Source organism: Bombina bombina, unplaced genomic scaffold (assembly GCF_027579735.1).
Source record: "Bombina bombina isolate aBomBom1 unplaced genomic scaffold, aBomBom1.pri scaffold_1047, whole genome shotgun sequence".
NCBI lineage: Eukaryota > Metazoa > Chordata > Amphibia > Anura > Bombinatoridae > Bombina > Bombina bombina.
This window is the reverse complement of record NW_026511393.1, coordinates 42469-56473: the sequence shown is the minus strand read 5'-3', so window position 1 is coordinate 56473 and position 14005 is coordinate 42469. Positions and strand designations below refer to the sequence as shown.

The following is a 14005-nucleotide window of genomic DNA, read 5'->3' as shown; positions in this document are numbered from 1 at the left end:
CTGTTCCTTTACTAAAATGCATTACTCAGGCGCCTGTTAAAATTTGGCAAGTATTTAAAACCTGGGCTTTTTTTCATTGAGAGCACTAAAATCAAAATGTAACCAGGTAAGGCACCAGCTCACAAATAACTCTTACAATCACATGTTATATTAGGTTATTCTTGACTTAGCACTCAACACAATATTCATGAAGCATTTAAAATTATACCTCAGCCTCCTACCTAGGTGTGTAAACAATCTATGTTGGCACCCCTGAGGTCAGGGTTTCAGTGTTCTTTCTTTTATATTCTTTACAATTATGCTTTACAGAATCTATCATTTGAGTGTTTAAGAACAGCTACTGACATTTTTCCTTAGTTTAAAAGGAACAAGGAATGTGCACAAATTCTGCATCTTGCATTAGAAGTTCACATTACAATTCTTTAAAAGGACAGTGCACATGTGCGTTTAGTCATATTATAGTCCCTGCATGTATGTGTTATTGTATATTATGTGCCTATGAACAAAATTAAGCTGGTTAGTACTGACTTTCTGAATTTGTGATTGTACTACTATAGTAATGTATAAAACCTATTTGTTTGCGCATGTAAGGCAGTGCATTGGTATGCATTGAGTTCAGTACATATGCATTCTGGATGATAAACTACCAAATGGTCCCTTTAGGCTGCAATGATTTATTTGTTTTTCTTCCTTCTCCTTATGTAATCTACAGATGTTCTTTGTGTAGAGTTTTTTTGTAAGATGAAAACAGCCTATTTTGTATTAAGATTGAACAAGGCCAAAATATCCAGAAGAGCTCCCCGAATGTGTTTGCCAAATCGGTGAGAATCTGTCTCACTACTGGAGAATTTGCTTGATATATGGTAGTTAATTAGATTTTCACCAACAATAATGTAAGAGACTCCGTAGCCGTCATCAGCCACAGGTCCAAAGCCACCGCCACATGAGACGTATTCTGGATGGTTCACCAGGTCAAAGAGTTCAACCTGCTGAATTGGTGTCTGACTGGTTGACAGGCGCCATGGTTCAGATAGTACCTGTTTCAAAAAAGGTGAATCCAATCCAAGGTATTTGGATACAACATAAAGGCAGAAAAGGAAACGCGTGGAAGTCAACATCATTGGCTAACAACTGAGCTACATTCAGTGATGTTTCTATGACCTCTTGACACTCATTAGAGATGTCCCACTGCATTCTTTGTGGCAGAGGCAAAGTAGAATCGGCTTTACCCTTACAGTGTCCCTCATCATTATATCCAAGCTGAAAGCAATCTGTAGCCAACATCCACTCCCACATATGTCCAACGATGGGTGCATCAGCCCAAGAATGTTCAGCATTGAGTCCCACTTTGCCATTTTGGAACACCACAAAACTAAAGGACTTATCAAACCATCTGTCGTAGCATTTCCCATACAACAAAGATTTAGAATAGGCATCCAAAGAATTCACTGGATCATCAATCCGCAGTCCCTGCTCGCTATCTTCCAAAGTGACAAAAAAAGCTGCTCTCTCCACAAGATCCAGAGACTGCATATTCTTTCCACTCCGAAAATAAGCTTTACGAGCTTTGGCCCAAGTTGTTCTCTCGCCAGCAGTTAAAGCAGCTAGTTTTTCTTCTCCAGGCTGTGGAGAGCTTGTGTCATTTAGGATGTGTTGAAACTGAAGCTCCAGCTCTCTGGGGTTAAGCAAGCGACCACCATGGTAAACCCACACTTTAAAGAAGCGTCCCTTGTGATAGACCACAATGTGTTTGCTGTCCGAATAATGCTGGATAGTGTCTGTCTCTTCTCCGGGTATGCGGGTGGTGTTAAATGTTCTCTCCCACTGGGATGAGCATAACGGGATTATAGATCCTGGGACCCTGCTCGGTTTCAGCTCCTCCCGACTTAATTTACGGCGATACAACAGGATAGCATGGACTGCGTTGCCTGCACGAGCTGCTTGAATTGGGGTTGGAGTGACATACAGAAAATCCATTGCATAATAGTTGCTGTTCACCATGATGGGCCCCCTTCCACGCAAGTAGATATATTCTTCCCACCAATCGCTAACATAGTTGGATGCCCACCAGGATTTCAGCTTCAGGTACCACTGTAGTTTTGGAGCCATTTTTATCTCAAAATCCTTTGCTAGTGCTGCCATACGTTTGAACTCCTCATCATCCATAAGAGGTTTAGCAGACTCCAAATACCTTTGTATGGTATCTTTTATAGTTGGAACAGGGAGGTGAGGGAGTGATGCCTGGAAACTGTAAAGCATTGGTGTACGCCCTGAGAAAATCTTTACCAATGTCAACCACAACTTAGTTGTAACAGACATTTTTCCATGCTGCTCATACATCCAGCCATGGTAAGACAGAAGTTGTTTAAGAATATATCTCATTGTCATGATAAGTGCAAACCACAGGCCTGTAGAAAACAATAGGACACTCACAATGCTCTGTCCTTGATGAGATAAATATTCGCTTGCTGGCAGATTTTCTTTGATCTTTCCAATCATACCCATGGATGGATCCACACGGGCATACATGGTCCCCAAGATTGCAATAACCACAAAAAGCCAGCTGTAAGGACTGGCAGGGTAAACTCCAGTGATGAAACTATTCCTGAGACAAGCTAGTTTCTTCTTCCATGAACGGAGTCCTGAGAGGTAGATCTGTTTTAGTGCCTCGTGACTGAGGCGGAGGTCAATGCCATCAGGAGTAATAGTAAACTGAAATGCCACAGCCTGATGAGCTTCAGCCATTTTGTTACTTTTTGAGTCCCAACCTCACTTATGAAGTGATTGTGCCGCCGCTTTTTGGACACTAGTGCTGTGACTAGTTATGTTGTTCACATTTAGCGTTTTCTGATTATTTCAAGTTACGGGTGTGGGCCTTGGTCCTCACCTTCTTGCTGGGCCTGATTCAGTTTAAAGTAAAATGTCTTCCTCTTATGCTGCTCGCCTGGAATGCCCTGGAATGTTGCTTCCTTCTTCAGCCCTCAGTACATCTCCACTCTCACGGGCCTACTTTCCCTCCCCCTCCCGGACTTGTCACTGTTCTGCAGGACTTCCCCTCTGCATACCACACTGCACCGAGTTAATAAAACTTAATAATGTGTTTTCAATAAAGTAAAGGGTGTACTGAATTTTCAAATGACTTTTTTTTGCATTTTCCATACTGTCACAACTTTTTCGGAATTGGGTTTGTATTTACAATATGCCTGTTTTGGCAAAAATATTTCTAGTAAAGTAATCACTGTTTTACGGTTAACATTGATCTCTGCATGTGAATGCTAAGCATAGCTAGATATTCGCAGTGCACCAGCATTTTAAATACTGCAGCTGCTCAGAGAGCCAGTGAGGCTTGTATCATGTCAACAATATACAAATTGAGTCATTACCAGATGGTAAAATCACCTTAATCTTTCTGGCAAGTGCTGTGTTTAAAATGCTGGTGCACGGTGCATACTTAAATACAGTTTTTCTTTTTTCTTTCTTATCTCTTGGAATCTGCTAAAAATAATCACTTTTGGAGGCAATTTTTCAATATGTTATAGATCATAATGGAATGTTTCCTGCTCATAGCAGGGTCAGGGTTTTATTCCAATGTATTCATTACCCTAAAGAATGAAGGGTTAGTTACAGCAAGAAAGGACATGATAATATGTACTACTTCTCTTTTGTTGATTCCCTACAGAAAATGATCAAAGAAGACTACCCTAAGTTTGATTGTGGCAATAGCATTATCCATACCCCAATTCATGTCAACGTACTGTTTTGCATTTTCCCATTGTGGGACTACTCTGCCAAATCTGTGGGTTCAGCCATAGAAGTTATATGCAAGCATTCCTAAATTACCGTAATATGTTGATATTGTGTACATAATATGAATAGCTCAATAATGTATTTCATACCATCATAAAGGTTATGTTATCATTATAATATTGAATGTAGTGCTATAAATAAGGTAATTGGCAACTTAATGTATATAGTATATAGAAACAGCATATACATACCATATAATGTCATTTTTATATTTCAGGAAATCAATGCTTTTTTGGAAGAGGATACAAGTGGAGGGGCATTAAAACCATCTGGTTCGGGTTTGCAAAATACCATATACTGTCCGAAGACTGTGACAGTTGCAGATACAAACCGTCTAAAAAAGCAAATACCTTGCAATGAACCTTGTTTAACAAAACTTTTACACGGAAGGTTTGCTGGCCCTAGCACGGCTTATTTAAATAAAGACAAAGCAACCACCCCACAGTTACAAAAAAACTGTAGATCTGTGGCTTTAAACAGTATAGATGAAAATGCTTCAGCATACAGCAAAAATGCACCAATGGTAAGTTGATATTTTTATATTAAAAGTGATCTCTTTGTCTTTATGAATTGATTTGCTACATGCATGTATCGGGAATACTTTAACTCTGTTAAACAGATTTTAATTTTAGGCTTTAAGATAGTTTCTGCTGGATTAAGTCATGTTTAGTAATATAACAAAGGTTATGTAAGCTAGATAAAGTCGTATAAGCATACTGGAAGAGTATGTTAATTCTGTATTTAGAAGGGATGTAAATCTTTCTGTGGTAATAGGATTTGGCTTAGCACAGTATGATTTACTTTGCTACATGGTGCAGTCAAAGCTTTCAATCCTTACTGTATAAAATATTAGTAGGGATCATTCAAGCATTTTCTTAATCTATCCCTATAAGTGTTTAATTTTACGGTTTGGTAATAAATATGAATGCTAGTACATGCATTAAGAAGATGCATGGTTTTTATTTTTTTTTTGTTACTTATTTTTGAAAGATGAAATGAGAGATGAGTAAAATAAAAATATACAGTATGTATTATTATTATTATTATTATTATTATTATTATGTATAAACCTTAAAAGGATACTGTGCTAAAACAAAATTGTTGTCCAAGAGCAGTATTTAAATACGTTGTTATTATGGCCTAAAAACAATATGTAGTAAGTAAAAGCTGTTTAAAAGGATAGTAAACCCCAAAATTGTCTTTAATGCTTTGGATAGGACATGCAATTATAAACAACTTTCCAATGTACTTCTATTTTCAAATTTGCTTCATTCTCTTGTTATCCTTTGCTGAAGCAGCAGCACTGTGCTACTGGCAACTAGCTGAACATATCTAGTTAGCCAATCACAAGAGACAAATATGTGCAGGCACCAATCAGCAGCTAGCTTCCACTAGTGTAGGATATGTGCGTATTATTTTTTAACAAGGGATACCCAAAGAACGAAGCACATTTAAAAAAGAAGTGAATTTAAAAATATCTTAAAATTACATGCTCTATCTGAATCATGCAAGTTTAAGTTTGACTTTTCTATCCCTTTAAATATTAAATTTAAATGAATATACTGCTATCTATTTTGCAAATCTACTAAATCTCTGGCTTATTAGCAGGATCATCTTATTAGCCAATCAGCATTAATAAAAGTTCCTTACAGTCAATGAAAATTAATGGGAAGTAAACAACGAATGCAGCTGTGTTTGTTGCAATGTCAATTTAAAAAAAAAAAAAACCCAGAAGACAGAAGGTGTCACATTGTGAAGATCAGAGACATTTTTTCAAGCATCTGCTGGGGAACAAACAGGGACATTTGTCAACCTGCATGAAAATAAAAAATAAAAAAATCAGGACAGGAGCTTGAGTCCCCCCCCCCCCCAAAAAAAAAAACAAAAACAAAAAAATAGTCATGTATTTTAAAATAAAAAATAAAATTATTCCTTTAATAATGAGTACTGATTTCTTACCTTTTTCAAACATATTTTATCCTGATGTGTATTTAACTAGATGTGTGTTTTGGTGCAGAGCAGTATTGACATTACCAAACTGATTCATTCATTTTTATGGACAGGAAAAAGTAAGAAGGCGAATATTTTCTGAGGATGCTTCACTGCGTAAATGTGCTGCATCAGGCCATGCAGGTGAAATTGAGAGAGACAGCCAGCCTAAGCCACAGGAAAGCTTCCTATATTTACCCTGCAGAAATCTGGGAAATAAATCAAACATTTCCATAAATAATCCTCCTATGAGAGATGCAGCTATACAGACTCAGTCATACAGAACAAATAAGAAGCATTGTGATGGATACCCCAATAAATCTAGTGAAGTGTTAAAAGAGGCAAAACAAGTTGAAATGTCAAGATCAAGTCTAAATTCAAGGTATAGTGCCGTATAATGAAATTGTTGGCATTAATGATAAATTATGTTTGCTGTTTTTTTATTTTTTTTATTTGCATATTGCAGGAGAGCCAATTAAAAAAATAATCCTATATTAATTAGAATTATTTTAATGCTCATAAAAAGCAAGATTAAAGGGACAGTCTAATCAAAATTAAGCTTTCACGAATCAGATAGTACATGCAAGTTTAAACAACTTTTATCATCAAATTTTCTTTGTTCTCTTGTTATTCTTTGTTAAAAACTAAATCTAGGTTGGCTCATATGCTAATTTCTAAGCCCTTGAAGGCCACCTCTTATCACAGGGCATTTGAGAGCTAGAGGGCATTAGTTTATGTGTGCCATATAGATAACTTTGTGCTCACGCCCGTGGAGTTACCTAGTTATTATCACTGATTGGCTAAAATGCAAGTCTGACAAAGGAACTGAAATAAGGGGCAGTCTGCAGAGGCTTAGATACAAGGTAATCACAGAGGTAAACCGTGTATAAATATAACTGTGTTGGTTATACAAAACTGGTGAATGGGTAATAAAGGGATTATCTTTTTAAACAAAAGATAAGAGTAGACTGTCCCTTTAAACAATTTCTTGGTTTAGATAGAACGTGCATTTTTTTCCTTTATTTTATTTTTGCAAATTTTTCAATAAATTAAGAAATCAAACAAAAAAATTGATTGAAATTTACATTACAGTATGATAAAGAAGATAAAAAAATATAGCAACAAATTGTAAGGAGTTCAGCTGAAGAATATAGTTATGGTTGTATACAAGATTAAATTGCACTTAGTGGCCTGATATATAAATCAGTTAATGTTCCTATCTTTCTTGTTAACATTTATATAGCCTATCTCAGTTAGTTATACTGATAAACACAGCCCTTGAAACAAATATAACTCTTTATTTAGCAAGTTATAGTTCTCTACAATCAAGCAGAGAAACCAATGTATCAAGCCATAAGGGTTGAAATAAAAATAAATTATTTTATATGTATATTCACATTCTAATGACTAATGCTAATCTGATATGGATTTCCAAATCTGAGACATGACCAGATAAATGTTCATTTAATTGGTGGTGAAACATAGGCATCTTTATAATTTATTATACCTGTCCAATCCAGTACAGCAAAGAAAGAGCCTCCTATTTTTCCAGAGCCTGTGTATCAGCTACTTGGTACAGTTTTTTAACTAAGTTTACATATGAGTTGTGGAGGTACATTAAAAAGAATAATAATGTTGGATTTGACTGTTTGGTAAATTGCTAATATAATTTAGAATATCTGTCAAAAGAGGTTGCATTTTTGGGCTTGACCACCAGATATGGAGGAGGGCGCCTTATCTAACTACAGATAGTGGCATTGTGGAACAGAAGTTTTAGCTTTTGGGGTGTTAAATACTGTCTGGTAAGAATTTTGTAATTTGTTTCTACTAGAGGTCCCAAGGATTCTGACATGGCTTTTGAAACAAATATAGATTTCCATTCTTTTTTAGATATAGTGGGCCAGATTACAAGCGGAACGCTAAATTATCGTGTGCACGCAAACGGGCGATAATTAACCAGCCATTACAAGTGGCTGGTTATTGCTACCGTGAGCTTGCGGTTGCAATTAGCATTCAGAAAATTAAGCAGAAAAAAGTGCCCCAAATGCCCTAAAAAATAAAAAAAAACTCCTGCACTAGGCAGTTTTTGGGATCTAAAGTTGGCGGAAGTGGGGTGGGGGGCACTGAAAAGTGCCATTACATTGTGGTCTATGGAAACTGTGTGTTCCCAGTAAATATATATGTATATGACTATATACATATATATTTATGTGTTAATATGTGTATACACACATATTAACATATAAATATATATGTATTTAATCAAAAAAATATATATTTATATTTGCTGCAATCGCTGCTTTACTTACCCCTTCACTGTGTGAGGTTCTGATTCCGTCTTTGATGGCATCAGAATGAGGCTCCCATTGGAGCCTATGGAAGCACACTCTTGTGGGCGCAATGCTTCCTAGCAATGCAAAACACGAGCTTGCGTTCTCATTGTGCTTTCCTTGTAATACAAGCGCACATTAGCGTGCACTGGTTTTACTTTATGGAACGCTAATTTCACTTGCATGCAAGCAATATTTAGCACTCCACTTGTAATCTAGCCCAGGTCTCTGGTCCCAGCAGTCACATACAAAGGTGTGGTATATTTTGGAGGATTACAACGTAGGGAATATGAAAGGGATAAGCCATGTTTTATTTGGGTGTTAAAACTACAAAATTGTTCAATGGTTGAGAGATTCTATGTAAGTTTAACTCATTTTTGTATGTGTGCATTTATACAATTGGTAGAACCTTATCCAAGTTTTAAGGAAATCCCCTTGGAGGGACTCTATGTTTTACTTTGGTTTAACTCCTTAACCCATAAAGGCATATATTTATGTCAAGGGCCTGATGATAAAAACCTCTGTGATCGTGCTTTCACAGTAACAAATTAGGATCATACTTTGTATATTTACAAATTACAATTGCACTTTGTATTTCTTTTATTTAAAATAAAACTGAAAAACTGACAGTTTCAGTTTCCCAGAGAGCCTCATTACTTTCTAGGGCCAGATAAGCAAAGATTCTCTAGTTTGTAGAGAAATTATACTGCAGACTTCTAAGGGGCTGAGTTCTATAAGATAAAGGGTGGAACCTGGAAGTCCCAGATAGAAAAGAGACAGGTTCCATAGAAAGTAATGAGGCTCTCTGGGATAAAGAATTTCACAGGGGAGAAGTTAAATGAAGAACCATACATACAATGTGAGAGACACAGCTACAAGGCTAACACATTTGATGGAGTAAATTCTAACCATCTTGTGGCATAATCTACACTTTTCTCTTCTTTGTAACACCGTAATTTATTTTAATTTAAAGGGACAGTCAAGTCCAAAATAAACTTTGGCCGCTAGCAGGGGTGTCAATCAACCCAATCGTATACGATCATGTGGATTGCTGTCCACAGCCTCAGAGGTGGGGGACGAGTTAAGGAACAGCGGTCTTAAGGCTCGCGCAGAAACAACTGTATTCAGGGCCATTCGGCCCTTAATAAATCGGCCCCAAAGTATGATCCTTATTTGTTAAAGTAACACAGAAACTTTCCAATTATAATCAGTTTTGTAAAATCACTGCTGGGTCTAAATCTAATATATTAAAAAATTAAAATAGAAAGTTTAAAGCTTTAATTTAATAATACTGAAAGTACACAATCTGAAGTGTAAAGTATAATAAAATACAAAGCTCAAAGTATAAGTGTAACAAAACATATCATGCAGTGCTATATTGCACTGGGCTTGTGTCTCCTTTACATGCAAAAATACAGAGAACACCCTTTAGACAAGTATTCCAACATATGCCTGTCTAGAATCTTGTGAGACATCTTGCAGTGCTAGAGTTTTTATTGTATTTTAGCATTCAGTGAGTTCAACCCCTGTGAAGTCTGCACTACATTTTCTCTCTCTTTTATCGTCATCAGGCCCCAAGTGTTAGAGGCCATTTTTTTTCCAATTATTTACAACTACAATAGTTATAGTCAGGTCACAATGTTAATCTACTTGTGTAATAATTTTGTTTGCATATTGTTAATGAAATGAAAATAAAAACCAAAATACATTGTTTTACCTCTTTTCTAGTTCTATTTCAATGGGTTTTTTTTTTACTACTTTAGTTCTACCTTATTATATTGCAGACATGATTTATCTATACATCAATGTATCAACCAAGAAACTTACAGTCCTGCACATACAGGTAAGTAGTCCTATTATCTATAAAGATTAGCTGTGAAAATGGTGCTTACCTAGATAGTAGTAATACATTTTAGTTCAAAGAGATTTTAATGTAAATGCAGAAAGTGCTAATTCATTTTACAAGTACAGGTAGCCCTCAGTTTACGCCGGGGTTAGGTTCCAGAAAGAATGGTTGTAAATCGAAAACGTTGTAAATTGAAACCCAGTTTATAATGTAAGTCAATGGGAAGTGAGGGAGATAGGTTCCAGGCCCCTCTCAAAATTGTCATAAGTAACACCTAATACATTATTTTTAAAGTTTTGAAATGAAGACTTTAAATGCTAAACAGCATTATAAGCCTAATAAAATAATCACACAACACAGAATATATAATTAAACTAAGTTAAATGAACAAAAACATTTGCTTTGCAGCATTATAAACCTAATAAAATAATCACACAACACAGACTTCACTTGCATTTTTCTGCAAACAGTTCTTTCTATGCATTCCAATCTGGACTGATTCATAGACAGGAAGATCTTGTTCCTGTCAGGGTTTTTTCCTGACTTGTTTGCCATGTGCTGCTGGCAGCCATTTTAATCACCTCTCTTCCTGACTATGGTGCATTGTGGGGGATGCTGCTCACTTCCTGCACTTCCTTTTATGGCCAGACTGGTTTACATCATCCATGTGAGACAGGATGCAGTCTCAGAATTGTGATGTCATCACTTATTATTTAAAGGGCCTCTATTCAGTATGCTTTGTCCTTGCGTTGTCTCAGACCTGTTTGGGAGAGCTCCTGTGTATTACCTGGCTGTCTGACGTCTTTCCTGGTTCCTGATCCCTGGCTTGTTCCTGACTCTGCTGTTCTCCTTGTTCCTGATTCCGGCTCATCTGACTACTCGCTTTGGCTCCTGACTCGGCTTGTCTGACTACCAGCTCTGGTTTTGATTCTTGGCTTGCTATTTGACTTGTGGACTTTTTATTATTTTTTGCTATTAATAAAGGTGTGATTATTTTTGCTCTTCTCGTCTCAGTCTGATTCCTGGCACCCTGACATTACGCAAGGACCATGAATCCTGATGGTGCTAATAATCCACCTTTACCTGCCATAATTTCCAGGATGGATGAACAGGATCACAGCTTGGATCAATTTGCACTAGACCTGCAAACCCTGCTGACTCGCACTGCACATTTGGACCAAAGTGTCCCGCAAGTTATGGCTGCTCCTGTTTCCGCTGCTGCACCTATGCCTACCAGGAGCATGTCCGGTTCTGCACCTCTACCTCAGTGATATGGAGGCGATCCTAATCAGTGCAGAGGGTTTTTGAACCAGGTGGGCATTTACTTTGAGAAGTTACCTCAGGCGTTTCTCTCTGACAGAGCTAAGGTGGGATTTCTCATCTCGTTACTCTCTGACACAGCTCTTGCCTAGGCTAATCCCTTGTGGGAGACTAATAAACCTGGGATTTCAAATTACCCTGAATTTGTGGCCTCCTTTCGAAGGGTATTTGATGTTCCAGCTCGTTCCTCCTCTGCTGCTAAACTACTCTTGTCCATTCAGCAAGATACAAGATCTGTTGCTCAGTATGCCATTGAGTTCCGTACGCTTGCAGCAGAGGTAGGCTGGAACAATGAAGCCCTTGTTGCCTGCCGCCTTCTTTCATGGGCTCTCTGATGCGATTAAAGATGAAGTTGCTGCCAGAGATTTACCAGAGAATCTCGAGGCATTGGTGTCTTTTTTGATCCTAATTGACATCAGACTAAGTGAGAGGCCTTCTTTCAAGGAGCGCTTGCGGAAGCCTCCTGCACCGTTGTCTCCTACGTGTTCATTCCCACCCATGCCTCCCTCTCCTCCCATGACTCCTGGTCCCGAGTCACCAGGTACTGCTGAGCCGATGCAGTTGGGATTTACACATCTCTCCGCGGCGGAGAGGGCCTTTAGGAGGAGGGAGGGGCTCTGCCTCTATTGTGGGTTACAGGGCCACCTTTTGAAGTCTTGTCCTACATGGCCGGGAAACGCTCACACCTAAGGTCCTGTCGGGGGCAGACCTTAGGTGGTTTATCCTTTATCCATGGTTGTCCTTTCCTGGGTGGACTCCTCCATAGTCACCCAGGCTCTTGTTGACTCCGGTGCTGCGGGCTATTTCATTGACAGTGCTTTTGTATCGAAGCACTCCATTCCTGTTTTGCCTCAGTCTGTTCCGCTTGCTATTGAGGCCATTGATGGCAGGCCCCTTCAGTCCGCACTTGTTACTCATGAAACCGCTCCATTGTCCATGGCTGTTGGGGCTCTCCATTTTGAAACCCTCCAGTTCCAGGTGATAAACTCTCTGCATTTTCCAGTTGTTCTGGGTTATCCCTGGCTCCAAAAGCACAATCCCAGTCTCGACTGGCGCAGGTCCGAAATTTTGTCCTGGTCTCCGCAATGTATTTCCACTTGTCTTCAGAAACCAGTTAAAGTCTTGTGCATTTCTTCAGTATCTCCATTGCCAGAGGAGTACCGAGAGTTCCTAGACATTTTTGACAAGGTGCGTGCCGGTAGGTTGCCTCCTCACCGGTCTTAAGATTGTGCCATAGACCTGCAACCCGAAGCCATTCCTCCTCGGGGCCGGGTTTACCCTCTGTCTGTTGCAGAGAATTGTGATATGGAGGAGTATGTTTCCGATGCTCTGTCGCGGGGGATCATCCGCAAATCCTGCTCTCCTGCAGGGGCTGGCTTCTTCTTTGTGAAGAAAAAGGGTGGTGAGTTAAGACCATGCATCGATTATAGGGGTCTTAATCGTCTTACCATTAAGAATGCTTACCCTATTCCGCTCATTACGGAACTGTTTTACCTCCTCAAGGGTGCTACGGTCTTTACTAAGCTTGATTTGAGAGGAGCGTACACTCTCGTTAGGATCAAGGAGGGCCACGAATGGAAAACAGCATTTAACACCAGGAGCGGGCATTATGAGTATCTTGTAATGCCCTTTGGCCTATGTAATGCTCCTGCTGTTTTCCAGGAATTTATTAATGATGTCCTACGAGATATGTTGCAACAGTGTGTTGGGGTGTACTGAGACGACATCCTCATACACTCACCCACACTTGAGGCTCATCGTTCTGATGTTACACAGGTTCTTCAGAGACTACGTGAGAATGGCCTGTTTTGTAAACTTGAGAAATGTGAGTTCCATCAGACTCAAGTAACCTTCCTAGGTTATGTTATCTCAGTTGCAGGGTTCTCCATGGATCCTGAGAAGTTATCTGCAGTTCTGCAGTGGCCTCGCCCAGTTGGTCTTCGGTCTATTCAATGTTTTTTGGGGTTCGCCAATTACTATAGAAAGTTTATTAAAAACTTTTCTTCCTTGGTCAAACCTACCACAGACATGACCCGTAAAGAGAATGATCCACTCCATTGGTCACCTACTGCCATTGAGGCCTTTGATAGTCTTAAGACTGTCTTTGCTGCCGCTCCAGTTCTGGCTCATCCTAACCCTGTCCTGCCTTTCGTTCTTGAGGTCGATGCGTCTGAGACTGGAGTAGGTGCCCTCTTGTCTCAATGTCCTACGCCTGACGGTTCCTTGCATCCGTGTGGTTTCTTCTCTAAGAAATTGTCTCCAGCAGAGTGCAATTATGAAATTGGCGACAGGGAATTACTGGCCATAATTTTGGCACTCAAGGAATGGAGGCATCTTCTCGAGGGTACTAGCGTGCAAGTGCTCATTCTTACTGACCACAAGAATTTAACTTATCTATCTGAAGCAAAACGTTTGTCGCCCTGACAGGCCAGATGGGTGCTATTTTTGTCTCGATTTAATTATGTGGTCTCCTACCTGCCTGGTAGTAAGAATGTTAGGGCTGATGCCCTCTCTCGACAATTTTCACCTCTGTCCAAGGAGGAGTCTGTACCTACTCCAGTTATACCTCCTGACCATATTTTGGCTACCATACGTACTAATTTTACTTCTCCCTTGGGGGAGGAGATCCTGGCTGCACAAACCAATGCACCTCCTGAGAAACCTAGTGGTAAGTGTTTTGTTCCTGAGAATCTTCTAACTAAACTTTTGCACA

At 39.0% G+C, this 14005-nt stretch overlaps 1 protein-coding gene across 1 annotated transcript; it reads right to left on the bottom strand.

Annotated features, from left to right (window-relative positions):
* Window positions 1-276: 276 nt before the first annotated feature.
* LOC128643727 (carnitine O-palmitoyltransferase 1, liver isoform-like) lies at window positions 277-2906 on the bottom strand. The gene is given in 2 exon segments (XM_053696554.1): window positions 277-1104; window positions 1106-2906. Coding segments are annotated over 2 exon segments (1992 nt in total). The 5' UTR covers window positions 2746-2906; the 3' UTR covers window positions 277-752.
* Between the last annotated feature and the right edge of the window lie 11099 nt (window positions 2907-14005).